Source organism: Bos indicus x Bos taurus, chromosome 5, assembly GCF_003369695.1.
Source record: "Bos indicus x Bos taurus breed Angus x Brahman F1 hybrid chromosome 5, Bos_hybrid_MaternalHap_v2.0, whole genome shotgun sequence".
NCBI classification, from domain to species: domain Eukaryota; kingdom Metazoa; phylum Chordata; class Mammalia; order Artiodactyla; family Bovidae; genus Bos; species Bos indicus x Bos taurus.
Window position 1 is genome coordinate 59,708,082 of NC_040080.1, and position 17,667 is coordinate 59,725,748.

Here is a 17,667-nt window from a genome sequence, read left to right on the forward strand (position 1 = left end):
GTCAAATTAATTTTATAATTCAGTGACCAAGAATCACTAAACTATGTAAGTCCAGAGAATTGAACTATAAATAAAATGAGCATAGAATATATATATATATTATATAATTCTAGGGTTTATGTAGGATATTCCTTTTCCCAGAAGGAAAACATTGATATATGCCTTATTCAGAACTGTGAAGACCATGATGAAATTTATTTTTTCTATACCATTATTCTATATTTCGGGCTTCCCAGGTGGTGTAGTGGTAAAGAATCCACCTGCCATTGCAGGAGATGTAAGAGACACGGGTTTCAGTCTCGGGGTCAGAAAGATCCCCTGGAGGAGGAAGTGGCAACCCAGTCCAGTATTCTTACCTTGAAAATCCTTGGACAGAGGAGCCTGGCAGGCTACAAAGACCATGGGGTCACAAAGAGTTGGACACAACTGAGCACGCACATTCTATGTTTACTTAGGAATGTGTAATAGGCAAAATCTTGGCTCTTATACAGGATGACCCATCATAATTTTGGCCAGTGTTAATGATAATTTGTATTTGAAGAATATGAACTTTCTGACCCTTCATATCCTCTATGTTGCCCATCCGATTACAGACCTACCTCAGATCCATCTAAGACTCCCATTAAAATTTGAGTGAGAATGTTTTTACTTACGGAATGTATTACATTTCTGTAAGTAACGTTAGAATCACTAACCCCCTTTGTATTTTTTCATCTTTCCTTAAGAAAAAATAGATGTGAAAAGGGCACCAGGATACCAAATAAGGCAAATATCTGTTTTAATCAAAAGCCATTCACATTGCTCACAACATAACATACTCACTCTAGTTCCATTTATTCTCAAGATAGGGACGATTAGTAAGATCATTCTGGTGCCAAAACTATTTTGAAAGTGTTTATGTGATTTGATAGCCTTGTCACTAAACTAACTGGTAACATTCTAAGTAGACTTCCTAAGAAGGAAGAATAATATAATGTGTTAGACTTTTAGCATAAAAGCATAAATCCTATTTTTGTCATATATATATTGCTTGCTGTTGTAATGTCCAGGGTAAAAAGTTGCAGCTCTTTAAAGCAGATTCTTTAAAGAATCCGCCTACAGTGCAGGTGACCCTGATTCAATTCCTGGGTGGGGAAGATCCCCTGGAGAAGGGAAAGGCTACCCACTCCAGTATTCTGGCCTGGAGAATTCCATGAACTGTATATAGTCCATGCGGTTGCAGAGTCGGACACAACTGAGCAACTTCCACTTTATTTGTAGCCACAGAGTTCCGAGTGTTTGTCAGAATGGCAGACTGCAAAGGATTAGGAGACTCTGGAGAATCTCTAGGCCACAGCATCCACAGTTCCTACTAAGAGCACTTAAGATGGAAGGGAGAGGAGGCAGTTTCCATAATTGTGCTTTTGCCAGTGAATATCAGTGCATGATAGAATTTGTGACTCGTGACTTCTGATCGGGAGGTTATCTCTTTAAGATAACCCCTAAATCCTCTACTCCTGTTTTATTAATTCCATCCTTACAATTTTTTGTCTTTATTGATTATGTCATTGGTTTTGTATCCCTTTTAAATAAAGTTTTATGAAATTATTGAGGCATATTTAAATTGAACTTTATAGCTTCTAGTACCCAACCTTCAGCATATTGTCCTGTAAAAATTTGTTGAGTGATTCATCTCTGTTTATCTTGAACCACAATGATAAATTTGGAGGTCTCTTACCGTTGTGTTTTCACCTGTATAATACGAAATGATGCCGTTGTACTCTTGCCTTCACTAGAACACTGTGAAAACAGATCTAGTTTACTCAAGTTTTTTTCAATAATACAGGTTATTTTGTTTAGAGATAAAATAGTGATTTTTTAAAATTCTATCATTTTAGTAATCTAATTTCCTCTTGAATATTGAAATTTCGAGTTGATGCCCAGTTACTTGTGATTTCTTCTTAAACAAGTGGCACGATAAATCTTAAGGATAAAACAGATTTGAATCTGTTTGAAAAGCAGCAAAGTGTGCTATTTTAGGGCAGTTGAATTTAGCAGATGAAAACACTTGGAAAATAGTTTTATTTAGAAAGTTGCTATCAGCTAAGATTAATAAATAAATTGTTACTTGTCCTTCCTTGTTTTTAGGTTAGACTCTGAAGGAATTGAGTTGATAACAAAATTTCTTCAGGTAAGTTACATCTTTTTTATAGTCATTAAATGGTATGTTAACTTCTCTGAGCCTTAGTTTTTTCATCTATAGAATGGGATCAGTATATCTAGCATACTTAAGACACGTGCTTAGGTGAAAAAATATGGTTTCTCCTAGTGTGTATGGGTCTCTCCTTGTAACCCAGAACAGTCTGAGGTGAAGGGAATATTTTTTTTTTTGAAGCTTATTTTTGGTGATTATTGGCGATCATAGAAGCCAAAGAGATAGTTGCTAATTGCTGCTGTTGTCCGTCGACTTTCTTGGTGATTCTCCAACAGACTATGTAGAAACAGAAAAAAAGACATATAAAAATGTGCATAGCATATTCCCTTCACTGAGATAGTTAGCTGCTGGCACTGATCAACTGTGTCAAGGCCATGTTCTCTGCAGTTCATGTTTTCTTATGTTCGCTTTCTTTTTTCCTTATCCCTATGCTCTATAGGCTGTTGTACCTCCAAATCCATCCATATCTGCATTCAGAGCAGAAACGACAGAGAGGATAAGAGTGTGTCAGTCACATTAGTCCTCATGTATCTGCAAAGCAAAGGCTTTTCCAAAACCCCTCTAAGGACTTCTTCCTATGTCTCCGAAATCTTCATATAGCTAGAATGTTGATTGTAAGAGAGGCTGAGAATTGAGGCGCTGGATTGCCATAATTAGCCTAAACTTAGAATAGTCATGATTCTTATGTCAGAGTTGGAAGCATGAATGCCTTAAATCTACATTATCTCATGAAGGAAGAAGGGGAAATGGGTATTGAATAGGTAATTTAATAATATCTTTCTTAAAGGTATTAGTTACATTCTAATAATCCTTTGTTGTTCATGAAGAAAAGTAACACCATAGGTCAGATATTTTGCTTTTTTTCCCATCACTTCAGAAAATATAAGGAATCTTAATCTTTAGTTAAGATCCAGGTTTGTTTTGGAAATTTGTAACTGGGATCATTGCTACACAAGCTCAGTAGTAACTCAATTTAGAGCATAGTAAATTGGTTCTTAAAAATAAGTAATTTTTATTAAGTATTAAGTAATCAAGCTAACGGTAGCTCTAAACATTTAAATGCTAATTTGTGTGTGTGTCCCCTACCCCTCACACATGCTTTTTCCATTATTTAGAGAAAAAAATGAATGAAGCTGCTTTTTTGGTTTTTCACAGTATGAATCTAAGAAAAGGGTTTCAGCAGAAGAGGCCATGAAACATGTGTACTTTCGAAGTCTGGGACCGAGAATACATGCTTTACCTGAAAGTAAGAGAAATTCTAGAGTGTGTCCTTCCATCCCCTTTATTTTTATCCACGTTTGGAGACTGGGGTGAATTAGGAGTTGAGGAAGGGACTATTGCTTTTTAAGCCTAAAATTCTGGTCTTATTGTAATTAGATCAGAAATCCTTGAAGGGAGGCGTATGTCTTATTTACCTGTTTTATTTCTTTTAACACTGAGCATGTTGCTATGACTCTTAAGAAATCAGTAGCACTTCTATGTGGGTCATTAGTCTTATTGGACTTAAGCTGGAAAATGCCATCCAGTGATGGCATTGGGCCAATTGTCATTAGGCCCAATCTGAATTACTTTGATTCAGAGTTGTTAAAAATGGATTAAAAGCAAGTCGTAATGAAACACAGCCAAAACATTAGTTTTCTCATGAAAGTAAATTTCCTTTTTAAGACATGAAGATGGTTTTCCTTAACTGTGTTCACTCAGACTTAACTAGCCCCATGACAGAGTTGAGCATATTGTCATTAAAATAGCTGATTTCTCATGCCTGAGGTAACTGCTTGATCTTACTCAGAACATTCTTAAAAATTACCCCAATATATTACTTTAAAACTGAGCAAGGTGAATGGAGAATTAAGAGAATATTTCGGAAATGAGCTACCAAAAGCTTTCATTAATTTCCCATTCTCATTTACTAGACAATGGTTTTCTAATTGGAATCAAGACTCCTCATGACTTTTCACTTAGAACCTAAAGGATATTTTGTAATGAAAGACTACCTCTGTGGCAGAGATGGAAATGAGAAAGATGAATTACAAGTATTTTTTAAGATGCTATTTACATTTCATTATTACTAATAATATCAAGTTTTAAAGTTTGAGTTGCAGGAAAGGTGTATAAACCTATTTCTTGTTTTTCTGTAAAATTCTCAAGATAGTTTGAGGATTGGACCTTCACTGCCATCATAAGACAAATGGATAAAGGATAGAATAAAACTGAGTAATACATTTTGATGAGGTCTCCCAACCTCAGTAAGCCCTAGAAATAAACAGTGTACATTCTCCTCAGAGAAACACACACTCACAGCCTAATTTAAAGCCAGATTGGAGGAGAAAGGTTCTGAGGGGAGATTATTTGGCTTGGTTTTCTTCTCAAAACCTTGGAACAAAAGAGAAAATACTTCAGTGGGGCTGTAACCTTGTAAATGTAGTATAAATGTTTCACATTCACTCAGTATATAATTTAGATGTTTTGTGTCTAGTTGGATTATATTTGCTTTAATGATAGGCTTTCATCTGCTGTTTTTTGTCTATGCATTTTAGGTGTATCAATATTCAGTTTGAAAGAGATTCAGTTGCAAAAGGACCCCGGTTTTCGAAATTCTTCTTATCCAGAGACAGGTGTGTTTGTCATAAACCATTTCACATGTCGTTCATGAAATATTGCGTGGAACCAAGTTTTTGGTTTATAAATTGATCAGTAAAATTATGTAAAAACCAATGTACAGTGCATTCCACAACGGTGTATGTTTAGCATTGCACATACTCACTTTTCTGTATGATGTGGGCAGCTCAGTAATTCTTCAGAGAGAATCTGACTGAGTCCAATCAGGGATCCTGAAAGCTGCAGATGGCACAGAGACCTCTTACAAGTGACCTGGCTTGATCACTGACCGCCACCCCTGGCACCTGAGGCAGAAGACACATCTGTGCTCCCCTAGTCATCAGGTTCATCACTTCGAAGCATAGAAGCTGTAGACTGACCCCATCAACAAGAGGGTCCTTTAAGACAGAGCTGATCACTCTTACCATGGAATTAGCTTTTGCTGGTGGGAACATTAGCTTCATAGAGTCACCAAATACTGTTTGTGGGATAAAACTGAACCTTGAACTGCCTCATAAAATGACTTTATATTTTAGGACATGCGAAGAACAGAAGACAGAGCATGCTCTTTTAAGTCTGATAACATGGTTTCAAGCCCAGCCCCCAGCCTTTCTTATCAATCAAGGACTCATATCTGAAGGCAATTATTTCTTTTGGTGGACTTGGAATCTTCGTTTGTCTACACTGTCCTCTTCACAGTGGAGTCTTTTTATTTCAGACCTACAAATTGTTTTTATATTTGTTGTCACAGTGTGACAATTTTTTTGTACAGTTGGTTTTAAGGTCTTCTCTGCCATTAGAGCCAGTAGGTTACAGCTGTTGATGGTAACTATAGCTGCAATTTTTGTGCAGGACTGAGAAACACAGTGCATTATTTATTGCGGAATCATTGCTGCTAAATAACTACTGTCTGTTTATTTAACACAACAGTTGATGCCTGAAGAAGTTGCAGTGGCTTTATTATATGTGAATGCATCTGTTTCTCCTCATAAATTGTTTTACTGCTGCATTTTTTGTTTGTTTTTAAAATTAAACTGCATTGTTTCCTGGAATGTAAATTTAGCTTTGCTTAACAGTAAAATAAGTGAGCCAACTTGAACACTCTTACGTTCATGCTATATAATTTTTTATTGAACATTGGCAAATAGAGTAGCTAAGAAATCAATAAGCACATTATGTTTAGGAAAGCATGTGATGCAGAAGTTGATTCGAGCAAGTGAATACCTGCCACTTTGGGGATCTTGAATTACATACCAGTAAATTAAAGTACCACAATTATTTATTTTTACCTTTCCTCATTTTAGAAATATTTACTGCATATTATTGGATATTTGTATACTAATACACTTAACCTGTTTTACATTGTGCTTTAATTTAGTTAAACCATACAAGTCCAGTCAAACATGAGAGATCTTGTTTTGTTTATTTGTCTTAAATACAATTCTTTTAAAAATTAGAATGGATGATTCTTCATTGGGGAACAATTTATTTCATTTGAGAGATGTGTATATGTGTGTGTTTTAATAGCATTCACTTGGAATCAGCTGAAAGATGTAATATGTGTTTGAAATGAGCCATGATAAATAACAAACGAGAGAAATGAGAACTTGGAAGATTGTTTTAAAGCATTCTAGGTATTATCTGTTTACCAGAGATAGTAAATATTACAGTTTTAATTATGCATCTTTTTGAATATCATAAATACACCTTGATGTTGGTAACAGTGTTTTAAGCATTTGTGTTCACTTTTAAGGACTATTTGTTTAGTGCATCTTACCAACTGCAAATCTTAATTGCTATATTTTGAAATGGTCATGTAAATTTGGGGCTTATGTATCATGAAAAGAGTCATAACTTAATTCATTTTCCTGACATTCACTGTAAAACATTCAGGGTCCTACCATTTCTGTTCAGGAAATCTTGTAGTTTATTGTTATTTAACAGTATTAAGTGAATTTTTGTATGTTTCATTTTAACTTTATTTGTGAATAGTGATTGTGGCATGTTTGGGGTATTATTTTAATATTTCATGATACTGAAGTTTTAATTTTTAAAAAAATTTCTGGAAGAAACAGATTCATGTGTAATGGTGAATATTGGACCACTACTGCTTTTCACATTTGTAAATTGGTTTTATGTTAAACTCTGTAGCCTAACAAACTGCTGTTATTTCTAACTGACAGACATGTATTAATATTGTACTTTGAAGGTTATAAATATTATGTGAAAATTCCTCCATTTTGTTTCAAAATTTATAATAACAAAATCTTCATGTTGTTAAAATGTGGTTTTGTTGAGTCACGGTTCTTTCTTGGGGAAGAAGGCTGTGCAGAATGGGACCATTTTCTTTTATGTGTCTCAAGATAAAAAAGTGTCTCTGTGCCAGTAGCAATTAATTTATAATTGTGCTGGCCATTCATTTACTAATCTTTACTGTAGTTTTATAGGATAGCACTTTTAATTGTCATATTTTTCATTTCATAGGTTATCTATTTGATTTGTTGAAAATTTGACAGTTATCCTTATGTTTCATTCTTGCATATAAAAGGTGAAGAATTGTATCCAAGTTATATAAAATTGCTCTTCCTAGGAAAAACTATGGATGTTCCTTCATTTTATTAAGGAATTTGATTTTCTTTTTTTGATACTTGAGCATCATTCAGATTCTGAAAACTTTGCAGTGAAGAGAATTGAAGCTCAAATTGTGAACCTTGAACAGATGATTCGTCTTAAACTAACAAGGTTCTTAAAGGTAAGAGGGGATGCCATTTTTGTTTTCCTTCCAAGTGATGTTAACATGTTATAATCTTTTTGACCCAAGACAGTTCCTGTGGTTTGTGTGTGTGTGTTTTTACTGTTTTCTAAAATTGTGGTAAAATACATGTAACATAAAATTTACCATTTTAACCCTTTGTAAGCATACAATTTAGTGGCATTAAGTATTATGTTCACAGTGTTGTAAAGCAGTTACCTATTTCCAGGATTTTTCATCACTCCAACAACAGAAACTTTGTAGCCATTATAATCTCCACCCCACGCGCCCCCCCCCCCCCACCACCACCATGTTTTCTCCTTCCCTCATCCTTTGGGTAATTTCTTACCTGCTGCTGCTGCTAAGTCGCTTCAGTTGTGTCCGACTTGGTGCGACCCCTAGATGGCAGCCCACCAGGTTCCTCTGTCCATGGGATTTTCCAGGCAAGAGTACTGGAGTGGGTTGCCATTTCCTCCTCCAATGCATGCAAGTGAAAAGTCAAAGTGAAGTCGCTCAGTCGTGTCCGACTCTTAGCGACCCCATGGACTGGGATTTTCCAGGCAAGAGTACTGGAGTGGGGTGCCATTGCCTTCTCCGTCTCTTACCTAGAATAAGCAAATTCATAGAGACAAAAACTACATATTTAATCGTATCACACTTGTTTTTTTGTCTCTGGCTTATTTCACTTAACATAATGTTTTCAAGGTTCATCCATATTGTAGCATGTGTCAGAACTTCATTTGTTTTCATGGCTGAGTAACATTGTTGTGTGACTATACAACATTTGCTTATCCATTTATCTGTATATCCAGGCAAAATATGGATAATTTGCTTATCCATTCATCTGTTGATAGACATGGTTTTTTGTTTTTTTTGTTTTTTCCATTTTTGGCTGTTGTGAATAATGTTGCTATGAACATTGGTATACAAGCATCTGTTTGAGCCTTTTCAAATTCTTTGGGTTCATATACCAGGAGTGGAATTGTTGGGTCAGTTGGTAATTTAATCCTTAACTTTTTCAGAAACCACCAAACTGTTTTCTACAGTACCCACACCGTATTACATTTTTCAGTAGTAATGCATGAGGTCCAATTTCTCCTCATCCTTGCTTCTTTTTTCCCATTATATACATTCTAATAACTTTGAAGTGGTGTCTCATTGTGGTTTTGATTTCCCTAAGGACTTGAGGGAGGTAAGCACCTTTTCATGTGTTACCGACCATTATCTGCTTTAGAGAAACGTATATTCAAGTCCTTTGTCTTTTAAAAAGTTTGGTTGTATGTCTTTTTGTTGTTGAGTTATAGGAGTTCTTTATATCATCTAGAACATTATGACATACATAATTTGTAATTATTTTTTTCTGTGGGTTGTGCTCATTTTATGGTGTCCTGTTGATAAACAGAAGTTTTTTATTTTCATGAAGTCCCGTTTAGTTCTTCTTTGCATATATAAGTTGCTTTAGCTAAATCCACGGAGAAGGCAATGGCACCCTACTCCAGTACTCTTGCCGGGAAAATCCCATGGACAGAGGAGCCTGGTGGGCTGCAGTCCATGGGGTCACTAAGAGTAGGACACTGAGCGACTTCACTTTCACTTTTCACTTTCATCCATTGGAGAAGGTAGTGGCAACCCACTCCAGTGTTCTTGCCTGGAGAATCCCAGGGACGGGGGAGCCTGGTGGGCTGTCGTCTATGGGGTCGCACAGAGTCGGACACGACTGAAGCGACTTAGCAGCTAAATCCAAGGTTTTTAATATTTTCCCATTTTAAGAGTTTTATAGTTTAGTGCTTACATTTAGGACCTTGATCTGTTTTGAATTAATGTGTGGTGTAAAGTGAGGGGCAAACCTCATTCCTTTGCATGTGAGTATCTAGTTTTCCTAGACCTGTTTGTTGAAAGACCTGACCTTTTCCCCCTTGGCACCTTGTTGAAAATCAATTGATCATAGAAATGAGGGTTTGTTTGGGGGTTCTTAATTCTGCTCTTGGTTTACATATCCATCCTTCTACCAGTTCCACAGTGTTTTAATTAATTGTAGCTTTATAAGTTTTGCACTCAAGAAGTGTGAGTCCTCCACTTCTGTTTTTCTTTTTCAGGATAGTTTTGTATATTCTAGGTTCCTTGAAATTCCATATAAATTTTAGGATGAGATTTTTGGGACTGTGATGAATTTATTGAATCCATAGATCACTTTGGGTAGTACTATGATCTTAACAATATTAAGTGTTCTAATCCATGACCATGGGATGGCTTTAATTTCTTGATATTAATCGCAGCTAAAAGAGTAAATGGTTATGTAGTTTCTCCCTCCTCATTACCTCCCTACCTCAATGCAGAATGACAGAACTTCAGATTTAAGTGAACAGAGGACCAGTTTTTAAATCTATTCCCTTCTACCCAACTCAGTGTCAAGAAGTATATTTGTTTCCTTAAATACCTGTTTAAATGTATATATACGTAGTGTTTCAATGTGCAATATTTAAGCTAAATAACAATTCTTTTTCCAACTTATACCCATAGAATAGCGACATTTGAATCATCCCAAGTAAATGGAAGTAATACAACCCACTTGCCTCTTCACACCTTTTATCACAAAGTATTTATTGAACAAAAATAATATAACAGTAAAAATGATACATATATGAAAATTGAGTGAAGATTTGCAGTCATAGAAAAGATGTGTACAAAAGAGACCAACAGTTAGGTTATAGTTCTATAAACTTTACCATAGCATTTTAACACTGATCAAGCGAACATAAAAAGAGAAAACAAAGTTATTATGTTCTTTGAAACCTATTTTTTGACTAAAATATTTGTTTAAAAAAGACAAACCCAACACACACACACACACACAGAATGAGGCAGAGCAATAAGGCTTATATACTTCAACACCTCCAGTTATCTATTTGTGTCATGTGAGTTTTTTTGGTGCATCAAAAATTACTGTATTCTTTCCATTTCTAGTAAATGGAGCTAGAGTGTATGTTAATCATAGTATTTGGAGGAAGGGAATACTAGGTTGAGGTTTTTGCACATTGACTTTAGTTTCTCTAAGAATCCTGCATTTGAGGTATGCTCTTAACTGACTTGTTTTTTGTTTGTTTTTAATGCTCTTTTGTTTTTTTCTACCTACCATGCAGTTTTGGACCAGTAGGTACCTATAGCTAGGCGTGGGGAGGTAGAACTGGACTGAGCACCAGTCATTGTTCTACCTTCGGTGAGCATGTAGCTCTAGGCATTCCCACTTTGTGCAGTTGTCCTTACCTGGAAATGGTGGTTGGATGTCTCTCAAAGGCCTCTTCTAACATTTTCTGTTTGGTAAACACCAGTCCCCTGGACTAACTCTTTTATTTTAGTATAGAATTATCCTTAGTCTGTGGGTAGTGACAGCAGTGTCTCCTTGCAGATTGTGGAACCAGGCCCATTACTTTATATTCAAAGATGCATATTAGAGTTTGGATTTTTCCCCCAGATAAGGGCTTACATCACCAAATAAAATTCCAATTGAAAATCTCAAGCTCAATTCCAGTTGAACATCTCAAGCGTTAAAAGTGTCGCAACAAAATTTTAGATTTCTTGAAAACTCAAATGTTTGTTTTTACAACCTTTGTTTTTTACCCTTTCTCATAATCCTTGCCATTTAACGCCTCCTTTGGATCAGCGAATTATTTAGCCACATTTCAAATTGGTTTCTGTTACAGTTAAGGATGGTAATTTTCTTGAGTTGAACGCACTGGGCATCTTCCAGTTCTTGAATCTTACATTAGAACTTCACTACTTCATATACAGATGGGCACTGTAAACTGGTGCCTGCTGACTTTTCTGAAGGAACAGAAAATGTTTCTCTTATCACTGCTCTAAACTACACTACACAAAAGGACTCACTGCTTAGTACTGCAGGTTGTTACATAAGTTCAGTTCGACAATAAGGTTCCTGAAGAATTTTATATTTTTTTAATCAATATTCCTTCATTCTCACCATAAACAGTAATACGTAAAGCAGTGTATCCTACACACCTCAATTTCCACAACCAAGGCTTTACCCATACACATGAAGATACCTGGTATTACAAAATGTTTTCTTTGTTACATGTATTCATCACCAGTCTGTGAACCTTTTCCAAACCATAGGATTTTTAAATGTTAGTTTCTGGGGTTCAGAGAAACCCTAACTTAGATACAGTAAATGCATCAGAGAGGTATGATTCTCAATGGAAAATGGGAAGAACCAGGTTAATTTTTTAAAATAAGAATGTGCTAACCTAGGAAATATTCCAGGGGCATAGATTGAGTGTACTTGATATAGTTTTTCCATCTCAGGCTTTTGTGTGGAAGGAGTCTCAAAGATTGTAAACAGGAGGCTAGCCTTTCAAGGTTCATTTTTCAAAAAATGCACTTCAGAACATTTTCATGAAATTTTATTGTCTAAATATGGCTTGTTTTTTATAAAAACATTACTTGGATATTATATTCACTGAATTTCAGTTCAAAAGAGGTTCTAAGGCAATTCTCATACAGTTGAAAGCCAAAAAGAAAAGTAATGAATGCTTTCATATTGCCTACTTGTGAAAAATAATGAAATTCTACTAGAGTTGTTTGATACTAATTTTTGTCTTTCATTTTTTCAATACTAAAAATATATATAGATAATTTACAATAAACTAAATGCAAAGGAAGGCACAGCTGGTTATAGTGTATATAAGCACAGTTCAGCATTTGCAGAATTAAAGAGGAAGAAAGCTTCACATCCTTATTTCATTGAAAACCATTTAGAAAAGTTCTTCACTGTCAACAGTGTTCAACACTTAAGAGCTAAGAAGATATAAAAACAAAAACATTAAAATTCACTTAATGCAAAACAGATTTTCATATATACTTGAATATAAAAAAGGTTTTAAAATGCTAACATAAATCTAGATCATCCATGTTATGAAAAGTGCAAACCAAATTAACAGACGGGTTTCACAACATCCTTCTCACGACACAGGTAAACTAGCCCATGGGGACAAATTGTTTCATCAGTTAATGAGTCTTTAAATTGTGGCCAGATGTCATCAGGATTTCTGAGAGTTCGAAGAAAGCAGTACTGGAGAAGCAGCTCTGTCCAGACTGGGGATTGGCACTGGCATGTGGCCATTGAGCAGTGTTGGGAACTGTAGGGGCAAAAGATGTTTACAATAATTATTGCAAATCCATTGGGAAGACCAGAGTTTTTAACATTCCTAGACAGACCACAGTGGACCGGTTCTCTCATCACCTCTGTGATTGATTGATAGAGGTCAGTTGCCAGTTTTCTGAAATAATTTTATTTATTTATTTTTGGCTGCTCTGGCTCTTAGTTGTAGTGTGTGGGCTTCTCATTGCAGTGGCTTCTCTTGGTGCGGAGCTCAGGCTTTAAGCCTCAGTGTAGGTCTCAGCAGTTCTGGCGCACGAGCTTATTTGCCCTAAGGCATGTGGAATCTTCCCGGACCAGGAATTGAACCCATGTTCCCCACATTGGCAGGTGTTTTCTTAATGCCTGGACCACTATGAAAGTCCATGTTGCCAATTATTTTACAGAATGAGTAACTGGAAGATGACAATGAAGTCAAGATTACGTACAGCAGAGGCTAAGGCTTAGAAAATATTCCAAATTATTTTATGTGCAGAGGCTACTAGAAAAAAACACATACTTTATATGTTGCTAAAGCATGTTCTAATAGTGTTTCTAGAAGAGTCCAGTAGAATGATTATTTGCTTTACATATTAAGAAAAATCAATTTTGGAAACTAGGAAACTCTTTGTATATGAATCAGTAATTTCTCATATTGTATTTTGAAACTATTGGTTTTCCAGAGTACTACTGATGTTTCTCAGAAACTGTTAAAAATGAGGTATGTTTTTATCTTAAGAGATTTAGAAAACAATATCTTTAAAAATATTCTAGTTAAAATGATAATACCAAACCAAATAGATAACCCGTAAGTACCAAAATGTATAGTTAATTTGTCTTGTTGGTAGCTACTATGGGACAAACGTGTATGGTTTGATGTCTTTCATGTCTAAAGTATAGCAGCTATACTCCCAACTGAACACAACATACTTAAAGACCTCCTTCTAAAACATGATTGTTGAAAACTAAGTTTTCCTTGTTGAGGACAAGATGAGTCACAGTGATCTCTTGGCCTGTCTTCTAGTTTAATTCTTACTTAGTCTATATACTGTGCTTTCTGTACCCAACTGCCCAACTTATTTTAATGTCAGTGGTAAGGGGGTGGTGCTATTAATTACTGTTTCTGTAATGGTTATAATCAAGATTTTCTTTCCTGACACTTGGAATTTTAACATTATACAGAATTTTATCCATTTCATCTGGGGTTATCAAATCTATTTACATTTAGCTTATACTTTACTTTTTATTTAAGGTGTGCTCCTAACCACTATTCCCATTGATTAAGAGTAGACACTGGAAGAAGAGCAGACTTTGAAGTCTCATACATCTTCTCTCGTTTAAGTAGTAGTTTATCTTACTGGTGTTCTCAAAAGTTTTGGTTTTGTTATTGACTTCTGTCCTCTTTATTTCTATCAAGTGTCACAGTTTCTCTTGGTTAGTCTGACCTTTCTGACATGTTTCATACTCCTCTTTATTGCCCCCCTCCCCTCCCCTCATCCACTCGCAGTCCCTTTTCTTAAGCAGCATTCCCCAACTTCTGTCCTCAGCCTTCCTTTCCCCTGTACTGTACTCAACAAACATCTCCTGGTGTCAGTTAGATAGCCCCAGCACCTCTTGCCCACTCAGTCTAAAGTCAGTAAGAATGGGGGTAAGGAGCACGACACTAAACAAGAATCAGAGCTCTACCACTTGTTAACATGGGATCTTCGGAAAACTGAGCAACATCTCTGGGCCTTAGTTTCTTTTTCTTGTAAAACTGGTCATCTTTTCAAATAGAGCTGTTGAGACTATTAAATAAGGAGCCATGAAAAGTGCTTTAGAACAATGTCTGACATATGGTAGCCCTCAAAAAATTGTAGCTATTGTTATCAATAGCATTACCAGTCTTTTAATCACTTAGTAATGCTTGCCTCTTCCTGATTTTTCACTAATTACTCCTTACACCCATCTAAAAGTCATCCTCTCAATTTTACCTCTGGAATGTCTTTTTCACTCTTATGTAAAAGGTGGTTTCTCCCCTCAGAATTTGGAGTAGTGTAAATCTATGTATTCCTGCCCCTTACTCTTTCTGCCTTCTGTCCTCTCCCCACATTATGATACCAGTGATAACCTTTCTAAAATAGAGATCTTACATTAATCTCCAGCTTTAAAAGGCCTGCCATGGTTTTCACTTAACAACTTTTTAGTTATACTGTCCAAGCCCCATTGCTGCTTTTCCAACCAGTCTATCACCCAGGTCCCTTCCAGAACAGACTATGTATTTTCATATCCAAATGATGCATATCTGTTCATTTAGAATGTACTTCACTCTGCCGTGATTCTGTCCCATCTTCCCAACTCAGCTGTCCCTTCTGCCTTGGGGCCTCTGTTCAGGCCCCAGCTGGAAAGAGCAATTCTTGTTGGGTTCCTGGAGCACTGTGTTTACACACCTGGTATTCATGTGTTGTCGGAGAAGGCACTGGCACCCCACTCCAGTACTCCTGCCTGGAAAATCCCATGGACAGAGGAACCTGGTGGGCTGAAGTCCATGTGATCGCTAAGAGTCGGACACGACTGAGGGACTTCACTTTCACTTTTCACTCTCATGCGTTGGAGAAGGAAATGGCAACCCACTCCAGTGTTCTTGCCTGGAGAATCCCAGGGACGGCGGAGCCTTGGTGGGCTGCCATCTATGGAATCGCATAGAATCGGACACGACTGAAGCGACTTAGCAGCAGCAGCAGCAGCATTCACGTGTTGTATATCCCCACAGTCCCTGCCTCAGAGCTTTACAAGTATTTTCTGGGTTAGATTTGTTGAGTTAAAAATTACGGAAAACTTTCTCAGTTGAAAATTACTTTGTATCTGTACCTACTAGGTATATTCCAAATATGATCAAAATCTGTTTCAAAAGCAGAACAAACATCCTAAAGACAAGCTTAAAATACTAAACAGTCCAACTGGGAACTCATCTCACTTTATAAACCAAGGTGTATATTTAGATTTAGTACAGTGTCTTTGGCAATTCTCTCTTTATGTGTCTCAATTACCAAGCATACCTCTTCTAGAAAGGCTCATATCTCCACTCTCCTTCCCTTGAAATTCTCAGTATCTGCTATCACTTACTAATAATAGCAAGAGACCCTCAGTGCCAGAACTCCTCCTCAGCCTTGTCAACTGTTTCTTTAAGGATTCTGATATACTTTTCTAATTATAACAGGAAATTTGCCAGCATCATTATAGGCCAAGTCTAATTTGTTTTCCTTCTCCAACACATTCACATAGCATATGTGAAAGAGGCTTCCTATTTTTAAAGTTACTTCCATTAGTTTAAAAAGCAGTACTGTTGATAGTAATCTAAATTTGAAACTTGATCATTTGAAATGTCTAATTAAAAAAAAAGATTCTTACGTTATTTTAACCATTTTCAAAACTTCAAATTTCAGCTTTCACCAGCTCAGTCCTTTTATCATACATAGGAAGAGAAGTAATACTCTAAAAGGTACAAAGTTATTTTTCTTTAGTCTCACAGACCCCAACCCCAAAAAGAGGGCCCACGGCCATGCAGCCTGTCAGCCATCCACACATGGTCACATTTTCCCATTCAGGGTTGTGTTCTGAATGGCTCCAGGAGAGAGGACAGGCCCAATTTGTGAAATCACAGTTCTGATCAGGTAGCCATTAAGTGCAGCTTTTCTTCTGCAGAATTCTAAATGTAAATCAGGAGCCACTGGTAAGCAGTGGTTCTGAGTGGGGTTTCTGGAGCAGCAGCGTCTCTAGAATGTATTAAAGAGTATTATTACCAGGCCCCATCCCAGACCTTCTGAATCAGGACTCTGGGGGAGGGAGGGACCCAACCAGGTGCATTTTAACACACCCAGCCTCTGGCTGAGTCTGCCATATGTTGAGAACCATGGGTCTACAGTACAGAACTACAGTCTACAATAGTGACTGAAGGGATGTGCATCCTGGCCAATTCCCAGAGCTCCTGATACCTTTTAATGTGTAGAATCAGTGGGGAGATGAACTACTATTAACTGTTGGGAGTAGTGGGCTAGAAATCTCCAAGAATTCTGGACCAGTAGTTCTGGAGGGCCTCCTTGGGAAGTTACCAAACCCAGCACAGTCTGGTGGTAGGATTTTCAGCAAGGAGGGAAGCGAGAGTCCATTCATTATTCACATGTATCTCAGGAACCTAGAGAGGCCTTGTGTTAGATTCCAGGATTAGGGTAGGATTACAGGCCCCACTGTGGAGCTGACTGACTACGCACCACACGATCCTGTCTGCTCTACTCAGGAACTCTGCTGCTCCCATCTGGAGACTTCCAGGAAATAAGGTCTTTTAGTTTCCCCACCAAAAGATCACCAATCTAAAGCTTGCCTAATTCTGCATTTGCTCACTGCCTTTTGCTATTGCTAGTTTTTGTTTCTTTGCCCGAGTTAAAATAGCTAAGAATCAACACATTGGCTGTGCATGACCATATCTCAGTTTCTTGTAACGAGAAGGAATGCCAGGAAGAGAAACCTGATAACTTAAGTATAGTCACATCATGACACCCTACCTCATCCTTACTAGGAAACCAGAGAAGCAGGATAGTAATCAGAAGCTCTCTAGCTCTACCCTTCTCCCAATGAGACCCTAAATACCAGCATGTATAGCCCCTGGCACAGAGGTGAATATTAACTTTGACAAACAAAACGAACAATAAAGAAAAGCACTGGAGACATGATCTTATTAACACTTTCTCAGACATCTCTTCTCTTGGTGAATTCTGAGGCATCCCTTCCTTTAGTCAGTCAGTGGTAATCGCTGAACATGTTGTGTACCAAGCAGCATGCTAGATGCCAGGCATACACCACAGCAAGCAAGATGCAGTTCTGGCTTCTTGAGGGCCCAGTGTTTAGTGGGGAGATTGTCAGATGAACAGGCAGGACAAAGAGGTTAGTGCTAGGTGCAATGAGAACCAAAGAACGACAGCTTGAGGTCAGCCA

General features: G+C 37.0%; 2 protein-coding genes across 7 annotated transcripts in view; one reads left to right on the forward strand and one right to left on the reverse strand.

The window, feature by feature from the left end:
• Positions 1–7,388, forward strand: part of CDK17 (cyclin dependent kinase 17) — a 111,456-nt gene extending 104,068 nt beyond the window's left edge. For 2 of the 4 annotated variants that reach the window (XM_027542102.1, XM_027542100.1), the window contains exons 14-17: positions 2,128–2,170; positions 3,350–3,440; positions 4,732–4,809; positions 5,329–7,388. In XM_027542102.1, coding sequence (XP_027397903.1) covers positions 2,128–2,170; positions 3,350–3,440; positions 4,732–4,809; positions 5,329–5,366 — 250 coding nt within the window. In that variant the 3' untranslated portion in view covers positions 5,367–7,388. Of the gene's footprint in view, positions 1–2,127; positions 2,171–3,349; positions 3,441–4,731; positions 4,810–4,979 lie in introns of all 4 variants that reach the window. The other 2 variants (XM_027542103.1, XM_027542101.1) reach the window with 1 other exon arrangement.
• Positions 7,389–10,113: 2,725 nt separating this feature from the next.
• Positions 10,114–17,667, reverse strand: part of ELK3 (ELK3, ETS transcription factor) — a 70,118-nt gene continuing 62,564 nt past the window's right edge. For all 3 annotated transcript variants that reach the window (XM_027542104.1, XM_027542106.1, XM_027542105.1), the window contains one exon: positions 10,114–12,697. In XM_027542104.1, the coding sequence (XP_027397905.1) occupies positions 12,599–12,697 (99 nt within the window). In that variant the 3' untranslated portion in view covers positions 10,114–12,598. The remainder of the gene's footprint in view (positions 12,698–17,667) is intronic.